Genomic DNA, 20094 nt, shown 5'->3' with positions numbered 1-20094 from the left:
TTTGATTCAAAATAAACATTGAAATATTTAAATAAAAGTAGGAATAAAAATTTACTTTAAAAGGATCGAAAATGAATTGTAAATTTTAAAGAAGATTAAAATGTAATTTTATATTTTCAAAATTTTGAATAAATTAAATAAAATATTTACTATTTTTGAAGGGTACCTAATAAAAGATTTCTTCAAAACCATTACTTGATTTCAAATTAATTTGATTATTTTATTTAAAATTGATGATCAAAAGATTTAACCGGTAATTTATATAAATTAATTAAATTAAATTAAAAATAAAATAAAATAATTTTTAAAATTTATAAATTTTAATAATTTATTTAATCAAATCAGTTTAATCAGTTTAATCTCATCTTATTTTAAAAATTTTGCGCATATTTCGACCGGTTCAATTGAAGAGCCGAACTCAAGAAAACCAAATAAAGCGGTAAACGCCGCGCCCGCCATTCTATACGTTCACGGTTCACGCACCTCATGATTTCTTTTAATTTTTATTCTGAAAACGTCACAGTGGCGGGGCCCCGGGCACCTGTTTCGGTTTTCATTTTCACCTCATAATATTTACGAAGCTTCCCCATCCTCAACTTGCGCCACGAAACGCAACCGCACCTACGCCAACGGCCACTGAAACTGCTCGTTAAAAGAATCCCGTGGTGTCTCAATCATACGATGCTCCGATAGTGCGGGAATGGAGATAACCTACGCATCCCCGAGTGCCAGCGACTTATTGCGCTCTTCCACGGCCGCTTCCGGATCCACTATGCCGACTCCTCGGACCATTAAAATCATCCCTCTACAGCATCCCGACACGTCGTCGTACGGCAGCCCCGGTGGCTTCGGTAACAATTCTTCTTCGTCTTCGTTGTGGCCTAATTCCTGGATTTCTCGGTTCCGCGGGAAGATCAGAAGGATGACGTTTATTGATTGGATCGAGATGTTCCTCCCTTGTTGCCGTTGGATTCGGACGTACAGATGGCGGGAGTATTTTCAGGTTGATCTCATGGCGGGTACTACCGTTGGAATCATGCTTGTTCCTCAGGTGATTCTTTTTTGCTGAGAAAATAAGGAAAAAAAGAAAGAAACGATTAGAAGGATAAAAGAAAATAGTAAAAAAAAAGAAGTTGTTTATACAGTATATACTGTTGAAATTGGTTAGTTTTCTTCAAAAACTGTGAAGCTTAATCCTTAAAGCTTTGGTAATTAAGTTCAATTAAACCGACGTGAAGGATCTTTAATTCTTTGTTGAGTTCTTTTTTTTTCCTGTATTTTCTTGGAAACCAAACAGATTTTTAGGTAGTTTCCGTCGATTTCTAGTCCACCGAAAGGATTGTTCCTCTGTTTTCAATTGCGTAATTTTTTACTTTATCTGTGCTTAACTCATACGCGTATGGTTTTTAGATTTTAATCTTTTATCCAGTGGTCAAATCACAACAGAGCAAAGGTTCAGAATTTCCTGATTGGTTGAGTAATTTGATTGGATCTTTGGACTAATCTGATATCTACTCATCACTGATTTACTGCTTCTAATTGGTTGAATAATTTGATTGGATCAGTGATCTAGTTTGATGTCTATATTCAAGGTTGTTGCCAGGTCACATCACAGTAGAAAGAGAAACAATATTTACTTCAATCACTATTTCAAATGCTTCAATTGACATTTTCTTTAAATTACAAAATAATAAAAGTAAAAGGTTCAGATTTTGCTTTAGCTGGATTTGCCTCTTCTCTTTGCTCTGGCTTTGGCAAGTTCCTGGAATTGAATGGATATCTATTTTTGTGGTACAAAAGATGGCCTTTTTTAATGCTTATTTATGTATTTTTGGACTCTATCTATTTGTTGAAGTTATCAAGTGGTATACGGATTTATGACATGGGGTTTTTTATTGTTTCTTGAATTTGTCAACAGGCAATGTCATATGCAAAATTAGCTGGGCTTGAGCCAATATATGGGCTCTGTAAGTTTCTACCAAATCAAATTCTTCTGGATTCTGTTTATACTAAAGATGTTTGTTATGAAATGATGGAGTGGTTTTGCTACTCAGATTTACACATTATTGCATATATTTCTTGGTGAAAGAGTAGAAAATGGGACTAAGAATTCAGAACACGACATTGCACTCTTAGTTTCCATGTTAGGATGTCAGCTACACGTGGTACTCAAATAGAGAAATGCACATTTAGTATATAATGATATATTCTTTTATTGAAAACTTCACTGTTGATATTGCTTAATATATACCTTTGTTTGGGAAGTTTTTTTTTTTCTGTTATATGACAGATTATCTTCTTCTTAAACACTTTAGAACACGATCAGTTTGTTTTTAATCTTGTTCGCAATGACTATGTGGTTTTGGCAAGGCAGACTCTGGATTTGTGCCAATATTTATGTATGCCATATTTGGGTCATCTCGGCAGCTGGCAATTGGTCCAGTTGCATTGGTTTCCCTCCTGGTCTCCAACGTGTTAAGTGGAATTGCTGAGTCATCAGATGCACTATACACAGAACTTGCTATATTGTTGGCACTGATGGTTGGGATCCTGGAATGCATAATGGGGCTATTGAGGTAGTTCTGATCTTTTTTGTCATCTAAATTTTGCTTTCGCTTTCGCGTGTTCTCTTTCCTGCCATCTTAGATAGTTATCATCTGTCTGGATATTTGGACTGGGTTTTATCTTCTTAAAAAACCATCACCAAATGTCAAGAGGTTGCAAATTTGAGTCTTAATGTAACCATCTTTAGAACATAAAATGCAATTGGCAAATATTGGACTGTCTTACAGTTTTCAAACATTAATTGAGGGTAAAATTAGATTCATCAGTAATCATGCCAAGCGGGTATTAACTTTGATCCTATATGAACAAGTTTTAGATGAATTACTATGTTTTAGCCAACTATTTCACATTAAGCTTAACCTTTTTAATATTGGTTGACAGAACTAGGGAATGGGGGGGGCTTATGCATTTTTGTTGAAAATCGGACTTTTTTTCTTGATTTTAAAGAGGTTATTCTACATTTTAAAAAAGAAAAGAAAAAGGATAAATGGAGAACTCTTATCTAGAACGTCTTTCTACATTATGTTACCATCATCTCTTCCATTTCCCTTGCCTATAGACCGGAAAGTTTTCATCTACTTTTGCCCCCTTTTCCAGGCTTGGATGGCTCATTCGTTTCATTAGTCATTCTGTGATTTCTGGCTTCACTACGGCTTCAGCTGTTGTGATTGCTTTATCTCAAGCAAAATACTTCTTGGGGTATGACATTGATCGAAGCAGCGAGATTGTGCCAATAATTAAGAGCATAATAGCTGGATCAGATGAGGTAGTCTTTACATGCCCAAGTGGTATTTAATTTACAGTACTATATGTTCATGTTGATGCATTGATTAAAGAAGGCATTATCCTTGTCACTGGCATATATAGTCATCTAAACTTCTAAATGTATAATTCGCAAATTCATTCCAAATTCAAAAGTTGTCAAACATTCTCATCATTTAAGAAAATTTTGTATACTTCCAAGTTTTGTCTTGCAGTTGAAAGAGTTTTGTCCCGCTGTTAACTGTGTTCACATGTTGGGCATGACTGTTTCTCTTTCAATTTGAATAGCTACAGTTGTTGGCCCAACCATGGGTGACATAATCATAAATTTTTTTTCTTTGATAGATCATAAACTATAGGAATTTTAACTGCGAAGGGGTTTTGGCTTTGAGCTTGCTTTTTTGGTGAATTGTGTGTTAATTGTCCTTTGCACTTTTTTTGGTTGCATTCCTTATTGTAAATTGTAATTGGAGAAGCATCTATTATTCTCCTTCAACTTTGGTAAGTGTGTTATCCTTTCTGTTGCAACTTATTCATTCCTTTGTTTAACCTCAGGTGGTGTTTTCCTTTTGTAGTTCTCATGGCCCCCTTTTGTAATGGGATCTACAATTCTTGCTATAATTCAGACTATGAAGTTTCTGGTACCAGAACTCTTTCCTTCTCTCTGCCCCCTTAGCCCCAACCCAACTTTCCCTTCTATCTTTCTCTTAAAATGTGTTCTTTTTTTGGTTATACATTTGATATCTCATTCATAGGGAAAATCAAGGAAGCACTTGAGGTTCTTGCGAGCAATGGGTCCCCTGACAGCAGTTGTTCTGGGTACAACTTTTGTCAAGATATATCATCCATCATCTATAACTTTGGTGAGAAAAATATAAAGTAAATTCAAATTCTTGGATATTAATCAGGCACATAGTCACTCAGTCAAGTGATAATTGGTGCTTATATTTATGTGAAAAATGACATTCTCATGGAAAAGGTGATAAAGAATGCTGTACTGTTGATCTTTAGGTTGGAGATATACCTCAGGGCCTTCCCAGCTTTTCCATTCCTAAAAGTTTTCAGTATGCAAAGTCTTTAATTTCCACGGCAGTTCTCATTACTGGTGTTGCCATCTTGGTAAGGAATCCTATGGATCATTCAACAAAGAATACATACTTCCAAATAGAGTTTGAATTTGTGACTTCTAATGGTTATATGTCACTTATTAATCTTAGGAATCTGTTGGGATTGCCAAAGCATTAGCAGCGAAAAATGGGTATGAGCTGGATTCAAATCAAGAGGTATATATTGTGAAAATGTAGCACAACTCCCTCTATAGTTGCTTCTATAATAATTAACTTTTTTCTCTGCTTTTCTTTCCTGTACGAAATCACTCTTGCATGTTAACATTCCCCCATGTGCCAGGTGTACCGTGCACAAGGTCAGACCGTCCAGGTCCATACTCCCATAAGCTAGTGTTCAATCTAGGGCTTTTTTTATAACAGTACCTGATTTCCACATTTAGAACTAACGGAATACCAGTAGCAATATCTAAAATCTTCCCTCTCAATCTCCTGGTGTATATGCTTTCTGTCAACATGCAAATTTAAATGTGTTCCGTGCTGTAGATCACTAGGTTAAAAAGATCATTTTTACTTGGAACTAATTACTTAATGGATATACTGTTGTCAGTATACATGATGGATGATATACTGCTATATTTTACCATTTGTGAGGACTGCAAATTCAACGGGTTTCCCAAAATGAATATGATGTCTCAATTGCATAGCTTAGTTTTATTTTTGTTTACATTTAGGGAAGCTAGTAATAAGGTACAGTGTTTGCCAAATTTCCTTCAAAGGAAGGCTGTAATGAAATTTTGCTTCTCTGTCAACAGTTGTTTGGTCTTGGTGTTGCCAATATCTTTGGGTCATTCTTTTCAGCATATCCCACAACAGGTGAAAGTTCTTCCTGACCCTATGTACCGAAACATTAACTCTTGATGCAGTGTTCAACTGTTTCTCTTGCTAGTGTTCTACTCTAATTCTTAGGATTTGTTTACTGAAATTTTTGTTGCAAACTCTAGTTAATTGAACTTTTTGTTTGTATTTTGTAGGTTCCTTCTCCAGGTCAGCTGTGAATCATGAGAGTGGTGCAAAAACTGGTTTATCTGGAATAATAACAGGAAGCATAATGTGTTGTGCTCTTTTGTTCTTGACTCCATTATTTGAATACATACCACAGGTAAGTTCTGAAGTTCGTATGATTTAAATGTTGGTATTAGGACCATTTATGTTGCACCTGCCATAATGCCTTCCTTTCCTTTTTTTCCCCCCTCACCACATGACTTTGTACTGCTCGATTTAATTTTAGCAATTGGTGAGGTTTACTGTGAATGCTAACCATAGGTGTTTACACTTCATCTCCTTTGCAGTGTGCTTTGGCTGCTATAGTAATCTCTGCTGTTATAACCCTGGTAAGCAACGACACAAGCCTTTGTTGAAACATTTTTTCAAGCTAGATTATGCCACATTTTACGCTTCAGTTGATGTTGGACCATGCAATTTGCAGTTTGCAATATGTATTAAATCAACTGGAGTAAAGAGTAATCAATATCCTGCAAAGTTATTGATTGTTTAATTGTGTACCTTTGGTTAAATTTTTTTTTTTTCTTCATGTAATGATTTCAGGTGGATTATGAAGAGGCAATATTCTTATGGCGTGTAGATAAGAAAGATTTTCTTCTTTGGACCATTACAACTACTACAACATTGTTTCTCGGAATCGAGATTGGTGTCCTTGTTGGGGTAAGTACTTTTAAAACTATTTGCCTTACATATGTTGATTTTCTTTGTGCCAATCAACAATATATTTTTCAGTATTTCACATTTACATGCTACTATTACGAATCTATAATTATACACACAGTTCTGCTAAAATATTTTACCCCATAAAACTAGTCAGCTTTACTTGTGTCTAATATCTTTTCTGGAAACAATTCATCCATCAACTCTGAAGCCCAAAGGTTGAATTTTGCCTCATGATCTTAGTCTCATATCTGGTATAATTGTATTGTGTTTTGACATTTCAGGTAGGCGTCTCACTTGCCTTCGTCATTCACGAATCAGCGAATCCGCATATTGGTGAGTGAATTGAACATCACCTATACCATGTCTCTAATAAATTGTCATGTCTTGCACTTTTTCTGAACTAGAACTGAGATGATTACTGTACTCTCTTGTCCTCGTAATTTATGACGATAACTTACTTCCATCATCTCTAACAAACTCAGTGCCTTGACATTATCTATCAGGATCGGTCCTCTTATCATCTCCACTCTGCACAATTATATAATCCATTGTAAAACTCTTAAATCTTATCCCTTTACTGTCATTGCAGCTGTCTTGGGGCGTCTTCCTGGCACCACTGTTTATAGGAACATTCAGCAGTATCCAGAAGCATATACTTACAATGGAATTGTGATTGTTCGTATCGATGCTCCTATCTACTTTGCGAACATAAGTTACATCAAAGACAGGTGAATGTTCATGCTTTCCTCATTACATAAACCGGCTTTGGCACCTTGTTGTATCTGTGAATTTCCTTTGCCAGTTTCCTTTTACTGGATTGAACTTTTGATTTCCCAATTTGAGAATTTAAATTCACAAATTGTTGATTCCCCTATCAGGCTACGAGAATACGAAGTTGTGGGTAATAAATCGACCAAACGTGGACCAGAAGTTGAACGAATTTATTTTGTAATTTTGGAGTTGGCACGTAAGTGTTAGTCGTACCATGAAATATACTCGTAATCATAAGATCACATTTTGTGCCAAATGTCAGAAAATCTTTGCTTACGCTTTGGCAGCATCAGTATATCTAGCTATAATATTTTGATTCTACTGCAGCTGTTACATACATAGACGCGAGTGCTGTCCAAGCTCTGAAAGACTTGCACCAGGAATACAAATCACGGGACATCCAGGTTGAGTAGTCGTAATTGATTAAATCCCAAATGTTTTAAACAGATTATGAGCTTTTAGTTCAGAGTTTTTAAAGACTCATCCTTTTTCAGATAGCCATCTCAAACCCAAACCAGGAGGTCCTGTTGACCTTATCGAAAGCCGGTGTCGTTGAGATGATTGGTAAGGAATGGTACTTTGTAAGAGTGCATGATGCAGTCCAGGTTTGCCTCCAGCATGTTCAGACCATGTCTCCCAAAGCATCAGATCCTTCACATGAAAAACCAAGTTTCTTTCAGAGAATAATGAAACAGCGGAGGGAGGATTTATCAGTTTCTGAACTAGAATCGGGTAATAGTCAAATGCGTTCAGATTCAACACAGGATGACCCTCAATTGGAGCCATTGTTGTCTCGAAGGTCTTGAAACTTGCTTGCATCTGAAGCAAACGTTTTGGATAATGCCATTTTTTTAACAAGGTGTTTCCGATATCCAATATGTTGTTCGATTGTTTACAATTTAGTTAAAAGATTAGGACCGAGAACTCCGATTCTTGTATGTATTGTTTGGAACATTATTGTACTACTACTAGTAGTCTAACTTATTTAGTAGCTGTATAAAGCTGCTTCTTGTACAAATTTTGATTCAATCTACTCATTTCATTTCTTATCTTTGTCCAGTATTCAAGTAAAATGCTTTTTAACTTGCCAAAAATCAATAACCGGGTAACTTACGAGACTTGTTCTGCTCGGTAAGAACGGGAAAATCGTTAATCTATGGCTAAAGCTTAAATCTAGTTTCGTAAAACTCTTATCAGTCTGTTTAATTATCATGAAGCTAAAGCTTAGCCTAGTCGGATTATCATCACTTTTATGAGGTTGTATACAGTAAGTTGGGAGTTTGAATTCCAGCATTCGTAACTCTTCACATATTCGTGAAAACCTCTTTTCTAATAAAAGAAAAAGTTGGCTTGATTATTATGAATTAATTTTTTTCATATCAAAGAGCTAAATCAGTTTGTTGCACTAAAAGGGATGCCCAAAAAGAATACAGTTCACACAAGGTAGAAGAAAAGTAAATTTTTTGTTGGTACGTTTGCATCCCACATCGCTGGGGAATAGCAAGGAAGAATGTTTGGGCCCTATAAAGTAAAGCTGGCATACAACAGAAAGACTCGCCTTAAACTAATGAGTAAGGAAAACAAAGCGAGCGGTGGGAGCTGCTCGCCGCGCCCAAACCTATAAGGTGCGCAAGAATTTGTGGAGGGGTAATAGGCTGGCCGAGTGTTGACGCTGCACTTACTTTGTGCAGAACTCACTTGTGCGGGCCTCCCAAATTTTGGTCCCCAACCCCTAAGTCTTATTTGAAACTTTTATTTTATTTTATTAGGCGAAGACTTTAGGTAAAAGTAATGTGTATTTTTAAAATATATATTTAAATGAGTCTACAAAGACTAGTAAGAAAAATTATATTTTTAAAATATGTTTAAATGAAATATATGGTAGGTTTATTTATAATCTATAAAAAATTAAGTTTACTATAATTATTAGCTAAAATTAATTTTATTTTTAAAAATTGTATTTGTTTGTAAAATAAATTATTATTTAAATAAAATTTTAAGATTTTTATTGTTAAATAATTAATATCAGAGAGCTATAAATAGTATTAAGTAGTTAGATATATTCAAGTAATATCTAACAAAAATAAAATGGAGATTTTTAATATTAATAAGCAAGAATTATATAAGAAAATGAAGAATTAAGCTATGGTTTTTCAGTATTTGATAATATTTGAACAATAATGGTATCAATCAAAGTTCAAAGATTATATTAATTAATTAATTAATTAATTAATATAATTGAGGATGAGGTAATATAATATTATGATATAATTTTTAAAATTTTCTTAAGTTTATACTGTGTAAAATAAGTATTTTTAAAATTGTCTTTTATTTATTTATTTGTTGTTCATTTGGTGCATATATAAAAGTCTAAATTTACAATTATTTTTATCTTAAAGTTCGATTCTACTATTTTGATTCTACAACTATATAATATATAAGAGGAAAAAGATTTTAATAAATGTATTTATTTTATAAACATTTCCCTATTTAAAAAATAAAATAAAACTATCCCTTCAATAGTTTATAAACTATCCTTTTAATCAACCCTCAAAATCTTCAAAAAAAGAAAGAAATCCAGAGCAGAAGAAGAAAATAAAAACAAAAAATCTGCAGCAAAATCGGCCTCACAGTTGCAATATATAGGATATTAGCTGTTAACAAACACCACATTACTCGCATTACAATCAACTTTCTCTCTAAATCCACTCTCACCACCAAACCATTCTTTTCTTCAATCTTTTCAAATGGATGTCATCTTTGAAACCCAAAAAGGCAAACCATTTTCCATTGAAGTTGGTTTCTTTGATACTGTTCTTGAAATCAAAGAAAAGATTCATAAATACCATGGTATCCCTATCCCTCACCAAACTCTAATATTTAATGGCAATGTCCTTCAAGATGATCGTGACGTTGAGTACTGTGAAATCCTTCAAAATTCCCGTATCCAACTCTTGGTTTCTTCTGATTCCGATACTAGTAACAGTACTAAACAACCCCAGCCCAATGCCGCCGCCGCCGACCATCAACTTCCTTCGCCAGCCAAGAATGCACAGCTCAACAGCAATACCCCTTCGTCGAATACCGTTGTTCCTTCAGAAACGGACGTAAACGACAACCCTTTACGATTAAAAGAGAAGATGCATGGCCAAATGGACCCGGTTCCCGTTGACAGCCTATCGTCACGGGAATGTGAACTGGAGGAGAATAGTGATGTTGATGTTAATATAAAGCCATCCCCGACCGGGTCCGGTACTGGGTCGGCGGGTACAGCGGCGGGGACTCCAACGGCCGCGAAGAAACTGAAGCTGTTGGTTTTGCCAAAGTGTGGGACGAAGAAGATACCGGTGGAAGTGAATGCGACGGATAATGTGAGTGAACTGAGAAAAGAACTGCAAAAGTTGCACCAAAGACTCCAGTTTCATTTACCACAAGAAGGGTATTTCTTTATTTATAAACAAAACGTTATGGATGATGATCGGTCGTTTAGGTGGCATCAAGTTGGACAAGGTGACACCATTGAAATCTTTAATGGTAGTGTTACTGGTGGATCATGAAATATTTTTTTTCTTTTCTTTTTTCTTTTTCCAGTGTTGATTTTAAACTAGTTTAGTGATAATTAGGATGATTTTGAAAAGATGATAATACTTGGGTTTTCTTTACAAAATTTTATATTTTTGTTATCAATAGTTTTACCCTTTTATTTTGGGGTTTTTTTTTGTTTAATTTGTAAAAGGAAACCATATGATTTTTGTTATGAAGCAATCTATATATAAAATTAAAGATAGAAAAAAAACTATCCTTTTAATCTGGTTTCAAAAAAAAAACGAAAACTATCCTTTTAACCGTTTATTTTAGAGTTCAAAATTATAAAAAATAATTTTATTTGATATAAAATTAATAAATAATTATTATTTGATATAATATAACCTAAACATGATTATTAATAAAAATAAATTATGAAAAAATTAAAAGCTTGTAAATAAAAATATATATATATATATATCTTTAAATAATGTTCGGACTCAAATAAGAAAATATAGCTTTGCAATCATAGTTGTCCTATGGACACTTAGAATCTTAATGGCATGATACGTTTCAGAATTGAATTAATAGTAGAATTGATTACCTTTGACCTTTGATTTAACATATATAAAAATACGAATTTGAAAATATTTTTAATTGTTCAATATATATTAAATTAGTCTTAAATTTTATTTTTTAAATATAAGTTTTACTCATTGTAACTACACACTTGAGTTAAAGTTGAATTGAAATATATTACTAATTAGTAATAATCAAGGTATTCACAGTTCAATTAAAATCGAATAAATTTAATTCGGTTAATCAATCAGTGGTCAAATTTAATTCGGTTAGATGTCGATTTTAATTTCGGTTATCAATTAATTCGATTTGAAATAAAGTAATTAACCGAATTAATTAATTAATTGAAATATTTATTATTTTCAAGACTTATGTAGTGTTTCTAATGTCTTATTTGTTGTTTTCACCTCCATTTTAAGTTTTTGAACTATTAAATAAAAGAAAATGAACATTAACAACGTATTTTTATATGTTTTATACTTATTTTAATCAAAAGATAAAAATATATAAATTTTGGTTCGGTTAATGTATTTGAAAAAACTTTGATCCAGTTAACACTAAAGATTACATTTTGGGTAATTCAATTAATAGAAATTTGGTTCAAATATTAACCGAATTGATCGTTTGAATACCTCTAATAATAATAGATAAAATAGAATCAATGTTTCTTTTTTTGCATAATAATTTTATTTGTTTGGATTACACAACTGAATATATTAATTATTAATGATAATTAATAATATGAAATTCTAAGGGAATATTTGTTTACATTTTTATTTTCTAATTTACACCTTGACACGTCTTATGATTTAATTAAATTTATTTATTATTAGTAATTTCTATAGTCCCTCATAAAAAATTTAATAAGTTAGATTTATCTCAAAAAGATCATGATTGAAGATAACGAGGGAATGATGATTGAAACAAAAGATTAAAATAGAAATTTTAAATATATTTGAAATATTTTAATATTTATTTTAAATTAGATTTTATATTAATTTTTAGGATAAGATTCATAAAATTTAATTTGATTATATTCTAATTAATAACATTGTTATTTGATTTTTAATTAGAATAAACATTTAAAATATAAAATGTTAAAAAATAGTTTTTAATATTAAAACTAAAAAATTAAATTAAAATTTTAACATTAAAATTAAAATTAACAATTAATTCAATAATTTTAATAAATTAAAACCACAATTGTGTTTTTTTTATCTATTATTAGTGTACACATACAAATTAAATCAAACTCTAATATCAATTACTTATATTTTCTTTGAAATATTTTTTTAATATTATATATTTTAATGATTTTAGAAATGATTACTCTAAACTAATTATAACAAAAAAAATTATTAAATAATAAAATATAAACATGTATATTCATGTGCACCACACGGATTATCGAAAACTAGTATATTTAAATGAATATTAATAATGTTTCATGTTTTATATTATGTATGGTTTGAATTTTATCTCAACAAATTTTATTATAAAAATATTTAATATCTTTAAATAATTTTATAAAATTTTAAAACGTTAAATAGAAAAAAATATTTTATCCCAACAATTTTTATTATAGATATATTTTATATCTTATAATAATTTTATAAATTTTTCAAAAAATTTTACATAGTTGAAACTACATCTTAAAATTATAAAATCGGAATATTATCCATTTTCAATAGTTTAATGCTACATTAACAATTTTATCTTGGATTTTAAGATTTCATTTGGATTTAATTTTTTTAGATGAAAATTAATCTATTAGAAAAAGGAAACATATAACATGACATGACATCCTCTCTTTTTGTCATACATACCAAAGAAAATCTCCCGTTGATAGTAGTATATTTCTTACCACTTATTTATTGATTAACTAAAGGAAGGACAATGAAAGCTATAGGCTTAAACATTTATGAAATGACTCGAACACCCAGTCTTCATCTAGTTTTCATAGCCTCTACACACTTTCATAGTTTATATGCTCTGGAAAGAGTTTGAAAAACCTAAAGCTTTTGAAGTAAAATTCATGCATTCACCTTAGGTGCCCATCCCGCGATCACATGTTCCTTGGCAGCCTTAGTTTTCACGAAAGATTCCCGACCGAAAATCGACTGCAAATGCAAGAAGATACAAGAAATATGTCAGTCATGACATTCATAGATATATATCATCAGTTAAAATGCATGTTGATGCTTTGACTCTTTTTAATTACCCGTGTCCAGCACATACCCAAACATGGCTAAAATAAGACCAACCCCTAAAACGAGGGGCCTTCATTGGTTTAGTTATACCTCTAACTACAATATGCAGTACGAAGCTGAGCTGCTCATGTTTGACACCGATGTCCAACACATATATAGATACATGTACGAGAATATAATTATCCAAGGGCTCCAAATTCACAGAAGAGCTTGAAAATTCCAACATATTCATAACAAATACACTCAAATACGAGTAGACATTAAGGTTCTCCCCTTATACTCATTCATCGGGATGATCGAAAAATACAGTCAATCTGGTACAATCATGCCCCATTATAGCGCAGGCTACATTTCCCGTATTTGAGTGCCACTTTCGGATATGGCATATTTAATTTTTCTAACTTTTTTTCAAGTGTTTTAAGGGTTATATCCTCTTATATATTTCTGAGAATGTACCGGACGCGGGTATTAGGCACAAGTTCTTTAAGAAAAAATGAAGAGTCAGAGCTACATGGAGCATAGGTACTTATAATATATCATTACTACTAATTAAGCTTGTTATAATACAAAACATGCTTCAAATAACTATAATAATAAACAAGGTTCACCTGTTAAATTGCTAAATCACTATATATATATATATGTATGATAGCAGTACAGCAGCATACCTTCATGTAATTGTGGACATAAGTCAAGCTTTCAGGAACAGTCCACTTCTTAAAATGGCCAAGTGTGATCTCGAGATGGTACAGCTTTGGTCCCAAACCTAAATCAACAGCCGTAATCTTTTCCCCAGCAATGAATGGCCCCTGATTCATAGTCCCATAAATTAGGATAAACTCGCATGACAATCGATACGAAGTAAGATCACAAGCCTACAGACAGAGGCACATCAAATTTATTATCACTTACATGTCCCTTAAGATGTTCATCCAATGCTTTCAGTTCATTAACCAAAGCCTGCTCTGATCCATCGTTTGCATCCTTGCTCTTCAAAAATGTGATAAAAGTACCAAATATTTTCGATCCACTGCATCAAACAAGTGATTAAAGATTAATAATCAGTCAAGAGATTTCGAGAACAAAATGGTTTCAGAACTTTTCTGAGAAAAACAAATGAATCCTATACGAGCAAAAAGATCACAAAGAGATGTACAAGTAGAAACATGTAATAATGTTTAATATTTGTCATACAAATCAAAGCTTATAGAACTGTTAAAAGAGTACACAAAGTATGACAAATGAAATGAAAGAAAAATAGAAGCATACACATGGGCAAATTCAGGGGGTGTTTTCAAAGAAGGCTCCGGGAACTTGTCTTCAATAATCCCAACAATCACATCAGAATCAGCCACCCATTTGTCATCAAACTTCACCACTGGTACCTTTCCTTCTGGACTTATCTCCAAGAACCTATCAAATGAACAAAAAAAAAAAAAACATAAATTTCAATACCGATTTTTGCCTAAAATTCTAACCTCCCAAACTTCACAAATTTACAGCTACCCATTTGCTTAAACACAATAAACAACACATCACCACCAACAAACAAATATTAAGAGTTTACAATTTTTTTTTTAATTTTATGAAGTATTACCATTGGGGTTTGTCACTGAGATTAACAAGGTTCAACTTGTAAGGAACCTTCTTTTCCTCCAAAGTAAGAACAACCCTTTGGCAGAATGGACCTGGAAAACAATTTTACAAAAAGAAAGGGGGAAGGGGGGGGGCAAAATAACATTGAATTCAAACTCAAAAACCCAGAAACAAAATCACCCCAAAAAAAACATAACATGATTCTTTTTACAAAGATAAGGATATATATATACACAGAGAGAGAGAGAGAGCATACAGTCTCCAAGAATATCAGGGGCACCAGCAGCAGCTTTCACACAGATCTCTAAAGCCATTTTTTCCTTGAGAGAGAAATTTGAGAATCAAGAAATGATCTTTTTTGTTTTAAAGAGCAGATATGGCAATGGCAAAATAAATGGCTAATTGTCATAAATTCCAAAATTACAAGGTTTTGGGCAATATGGACATAATAAATAAAATATCAATTGTCAGCACTTGATAATCCATGTTAATTTCTTTGGATCATGACCCAGCAACGGTAGTTTCTAGAATCCTAAAGGCTTTTCCCTAAACGTGGGTTAGATGAATTTACAGAACAAAAGATTAATCATTTCACTCACTCAAATGAATATTTTGATAATCAAAAAGAGCTTTCTTGTTTTTAGTTTAAAAAGTTCTTACCTTTTCCATCACCTCAAATTTTACAGTTCTGTTAGTAAAAGGTTAAAAGTATTGGGAAATCCTAATAAGGATTACATTATATCAATATATTTATTTTAAAATTGATTAATTAGTTTTAATATTGTTAAAAAAATTAATTAAGTTCAAATTATAATATATTTAATATTGTCTATTTAAAAATATCTTGAAAATTATTCTTTTCAACTGTAATTCAATTTAAAAACAAAAATTTTATTTATAGAACAATTAAAATATTAATTCTGTTAAACAGTAATTTATATTTTTTAAACAGTAAAATATTGTTTGGAAAGCCACTTATTGCTTGTAATTACACAAGGGTAAAATATCTGTATAACCATTGTAATTGGTAGGCTCCACTGAATTGGGTGTAATTAAAGCATTCGATTATACTTTTTAATTATTAGGAAGTTGAGAATTGAATTAATTATACCCGAATCTAATATTTAAAAGCTTATTTTTATACCAATTATAAATTTTATATTAGAAGCATAAACATGTATGAATATTTAAGATGAATATGGAAAAAATTATTACATTATAAATCTTAAAAATTATATTATAAAAATAATTTGTGTATTTTAAAAGTTATAACAAAAAATATTTTTAAATCTTAAAAATAATTCTAAAGTTATGGTCACAAAATTTATTATAAAAATAATTTTCATGTTATAAAAGTGTTATAATTTATTTATTTATAAATAATTATAGATAATAAGTATAGACATAACTCATGTTATATATTATAAAAATAATATACTTATTCATAAAAAACGTTATAGTTTTTTATTTATCATAACTTATTTATAAATATTTAAAATTTATGGTAAAAATTATATTATTTATAAGAAGCGTTATGAAAGTTTTGAACAATTTATAAAAAATTTATTTTTAAAGGTTGTATATTATAAATTTTATATTATATTTTACTTAATTTACGTATTACAAAAGGGATATGATCTAGTATAAGGTTTTCTTTTTTAAATTAAAGTTTTGATAATTAAAGTTATAGAAAATTTGGATCATGTTGTGAGAAAAATATACCATTTACGATAATTGTATCAGACACAAGCATCACAGACAGCTCACAAACTCTTTAATTTAAGATCAAGATTTCGAAATGTAGTTGAGAATATATTTGTTGTTCTAAAAATATATTTCTTATATTAACATTACCTTAGTATAGCATAAAAAAAAAGTTGGATCGTACTAGCATATTACATACTTCATAACTTCAATCATAAATGGAATTGAGACGATCCACACTTCGAAAAGTAAATGAAAGAAGGAGATATTGATAATATTAATTATGCAAATTCAAATTCAAATGACGATAAACTCAGTTAAGGACCAACAAATAATTATAAGGAACATATGTTAAATATTAAAAGGAATAACCCAATAAATACGTAGTAGAAAAATAAGATAAAATTGCATATGATATTTATTTTTCTTTTTATTTTATTAGTAATTGTATTATCAATTACTTTTTAGATTAACATAATACATATAATGATTTTATTTTGATTTTATTACTTTTTAAAAATCATTTTATGATACTAATATTTTTAAAATTATAAAATATGTGTCTCAGTATAATTATAATTTGTACTACTAAACATGACATACGAAATTACGATATAATTACACTTTATCATCAAAACACGCCTAGAAAATTACTATTATTTGTAATTATAATAAAATGTAGCTACTAATATAATAATTACTCTTTCATCCAATTACTAAAATAGTAATAATAAAGAACCTTTTGATGAAATTCCTATAATATAGTGACCTTCCAAATATATTCACCATTTGTAAAACTATTTTATTGAGTTTCTTTTAATATTTTTGCTTGTAAAATTTACACTCAATGATAAATATTTCTTTCATTTTATTAAATACAATGTAAAGAAATTGGCTAAAAGTATCATTTAAAATTCTTTCCCATATAAAATATTTCTTTAATTTTTATATATATTTAATCAATTAAACAAAAATATATTAAAATTTTATAAATAATTTAAAGAAATGGTCATTAAAGTATTACCCGCATTATATTTTGGTCATTAAACTTTTATTTTATTTTTATTTTGGTCACTAAACTATACAGAATCAAATATTTTTGTCACCAAATATTAATAGTCATTTGAAATTTAGAAGTGTTGACATGAATTTTTTATTGGTTTAATAACAAATTTAACCCTCTAATGTTTACATATTCTATTAATTTGATCCTAAATATTAAAAATTTCTACAAATTTAGCCCTCATTTTTACAAAATTTATCATTTTAATTCAAATTTTTAAAAATCAATAAATTTAACTCTCGATATTTACAAAATAAAATTTTTTATTTAAAAGATTTTGGATTTCTTTTAAAACCGAATGCCCAAACCTAAATAAACTGAAAAAAAAAAAGAAGAAGAAGAATTATCAGCACCATGAGCTAATCTCTCAGCTCTGAAACGAGACTTTAACTTTGGATTAACCCCAAAACAAAACGAAGCTTAAAAGTAAGTATAGCAAATGCTATTGATTCCTCTACCCATTAGCTAAACACACAAATTTGAACAATTTTATAAACAACTAGTAGCCATATTAAAAAATCATTAATACCCTATTTTTAAGCACAAAATAGGAAACTTTTTTGGAACCATTTTTCAAGCAGAAGAAACTAAAAAAGGAACCACAAATAAACCACGTATAGAGTATAATAATAAAATTTGGTGTGAATCGAGATTAGCAAAACAAGGTTCATAGTTTCTCAAAAACACAATACCATATTTCTATAATTTCTTGTGAATATCAAACAATGAGACAAATACTAAAATTAATAGTTTTTAATGGTAAATAATAATTTAAACCCAATGCAGATAAAAGGATGGGAAAATAATATTTAGTTTACATTAAAAATTTTGAAGAGATAAACTGATAAGATTGATTATTTTGATTCTACTCAACTTTCTCGTTAATTCTTGTATTGTTGTAGCTAAGTGTGTTTTTAGATGGTTGTGATTGTGATGTAACTAGCAACTCCATGATTTTTTTAACCGGTAATAATTTCTCACCATTATTAGATTTGGCCATCTATTTAATTTACAAAATCTTTAAAAATTAAAATTTGTCATTTCAGTAAATGTTAAGAATTAAATTTATTGAATTTTTTAAGAATTTGAACTAAAATGATAAATTTTATAAACATTGAGGGCTAAATTTATTGAACAGTTTTATATTTAAGATCAAATTGATAGAATGTGTAAATATTAAAAGGCTAAATTAATAGAACGTGATGAAAATATTTGATTTCGTATAGTTTTATGGTATATATATATATATATTAAGATGAAATTTGTTGATTGATTATGAACTATTTTCTTATCGATTTACTTGGGAAAATATTTGAAATAAAATTTTAAAAATATTTCTCATAAGTCTTTCTTGGTTATTCATATGATCAAGAAAATGTAACAAGATTTATGATATTAAAACACATAAAATATTCATATCTCCTGATGTAATTGCTTATGAAATCTATAAAGGAAAATTTTCCACTACCATCACATCATAATTTAAAGTTCCTCTATTGATAATTCATGCTGACGACGTGTTTACTCTACAATCACAAGTTTCATCACCTTGCAATTGCATCCAAATGTTTTACCAAATGCATTTTTTTAAAAATCAATTATTTGCACCTTTCCATTCTTAAATCTCTTAATTCTTCTTCTACCGTTCAAAATAAATTATATATCTTTAAATTTGAGAATCCCAATTATCCATAAATATTGTCTTAACATCACCTCAAGATTTAATAATGTATGATAAATGGAGTTTTAATTGTATAGATACCAAATGGTACGTAGTTACGTACCCTTTATTAAAGTTTACAGATTAATAAGTAAATTCTAGACTAAGATTTTACTGCTACAATTTATTCTTAATGATTTTCAAATCTCATAATATTTTATCTTCTAGATTTTTAAAACAGATTCAAAATAAAACAACATTATCTTTGATCGTACTATTGTGGGGTAAAAGTTTTTTTCTAGCTTTTGATGACATTCGTCTCTTCCTCCACTTTATCTCGTTCCACCAAACCACAAACTTTTCGCAACTCAAAACAAATACTAAACAATAGGCTATGTACACTCCTAAGGCTTACATTAGCTTCTCTTGATCTTTATTTTCTTGTTTCTTGACAATGTACCCCCCCCCCCCCAAAAAAAAAAAAAGTAAACCCCAACACTTAAAACTCAACCAATTCATTAGAAGGATCATGAACTCTGTTTTTTCAAAAATAATAGAGGATCTTTTTCAACATCATTCTAAGCATTGATTATGGGTCGAGTTAGGTTAGTGAAAAAAATAGGTTAATTTCTAAGCTAGAGTCCGACTCCAAAAATAGATTTAAAATTTTGCCTAAACCTGACCTAGATAAAAAAGAATAAATCGGAACTCGACCCGATTAACTAGTATTAATTTTTTATATAAAAATAAATTTAAAATATATTAATACATCAAATAGACTAAAAATATTAAAATAAATATTTCCCAACAAATTAAAAATGCATATAAAAAATATTTATACTTGAATAAAAGTAACATGTTGCAACT

At 30.1% G+C, this 20094-nt stretch overlaps 3 protein-coding genes and 1 non-coding gene across 5 annotated transcripts; 3 read left to right on the top strand and 1 right to left on the bottom strand.

Annotated features, from left to right (window-relative positions):
* Window positions 1–374: 374 nt before the first annotated feature.
* Window positions 375–7939, top strand: LOC108480311 (probable sulfate transporter 4.2). Its single transcript, XM_017783260.2, has 17 exons — window positions 375–1051; window positions 1919–1967; window positions 2375–2576; window positions 3163–3331; window positions 3903–3968; window positions 4083–4190; window positions 4339–4446; window positions 4545–4610; window positions 5207–5267; window positions 5426–5553; window positions 5744–5785; window positions 6000–6116; window positions 6401–6452; window positions 6709–6847; window positions 6998–7086; window positions 7218–7294; window positions 7385–7939. Exons 1-17 carry the CDS (start codon window positions 701–703, stop codon window positions 7694–7696), a joined length of 2136 nt encoding a protein of 711 aa, XP_017638749.1. The 5' UTR covers window positions 375–700; the 3' UTR covers window positions 7697–7939.
* Window positions 7940–8444: 505 nt separating this feature from the next.
* LOC128283052 (U12 minor spliceosomal RNA) lies at window positions 8445–8603 on the top strand. The gene has a single exon (XR_008273393.1). It is a non-coding gene; the product is annotated as a U12 minor spliceosomal RNA (small nuclear RNA).
* A 1034-nt stretch (window positions 8604–9637) lies between these two features.
* LOC108482765 (ubiquitin domain-containing protein 7SL RNA1-like) lies at window positions 9638–10539 on the top strand. Of its 2 annotated transcripts, XM_017785877.2 has the most exons (2): window positions 9638–10010; window positions 10185–10539. In XM_017785877.2, the coding sequence occupies exons 1-2, from the start codon at window positions 9638–9640 to the stop codon at window positions 10445–10447; spliced, it is 636 nt and encodes a 211-aa protein (XP_017641366.1). In that variant the 3' UTR covers window positions 10448–10539. The 2 variants fall into 2 exon arrangements, with proteins under 2 accessions (XP_017641366.1, XP_017641365.1); XM_017785876.2 differs by having other exon boundaries at window positions 9638–10539.
* Window positions 10540–12735: 2196 nt separating this feature from the next.
* Window positions 12736–15409, bottom strand: LOC108480636 (glutathione S-transferase DHAR2-like). Its single transcript, XM_017783687.2, has 6 exons — window positions 15057–15409; window positions 14802–14892; window positions 14474–14617; window positions 14117–14234; window positions 13873–14013; window positions 12736–13114 (listed from the first exon to the last, which is right to left on the bottom strand). Exons 1-6 carry the CDS (start codon window positions 15112–15114, stop codon window positions 13028–13030), a joined length of 639 nt encoding a protein of 212 aa, XP_017639176.1. The 5' UTR covers window positions 15115–15409; the 3' UTR covers window positions 12736–13027.
* Between the last annotated feature and the right edge of the window lie 4685 nt (window positions 15410–20094).

The sequence above is a fragment of the Gossypium arboreum genome, chromosome 10 (assembly GCF_025698485.1).
Source record: "Gossypium arboreum isolate Shixiya-1 chromosome 10, ASM2569848v2, whole genome shotgun sequence".
Lineage (NCBI taxonomy): Eukaryota > Viridiplantae > Streptophyta > Magnoliopsida > Malvales > Malvaceae > Gossypium > Gossypium arboreum.
This window is presented reverse-complemented; position numbering and strand designations above follow the sequence as displayed.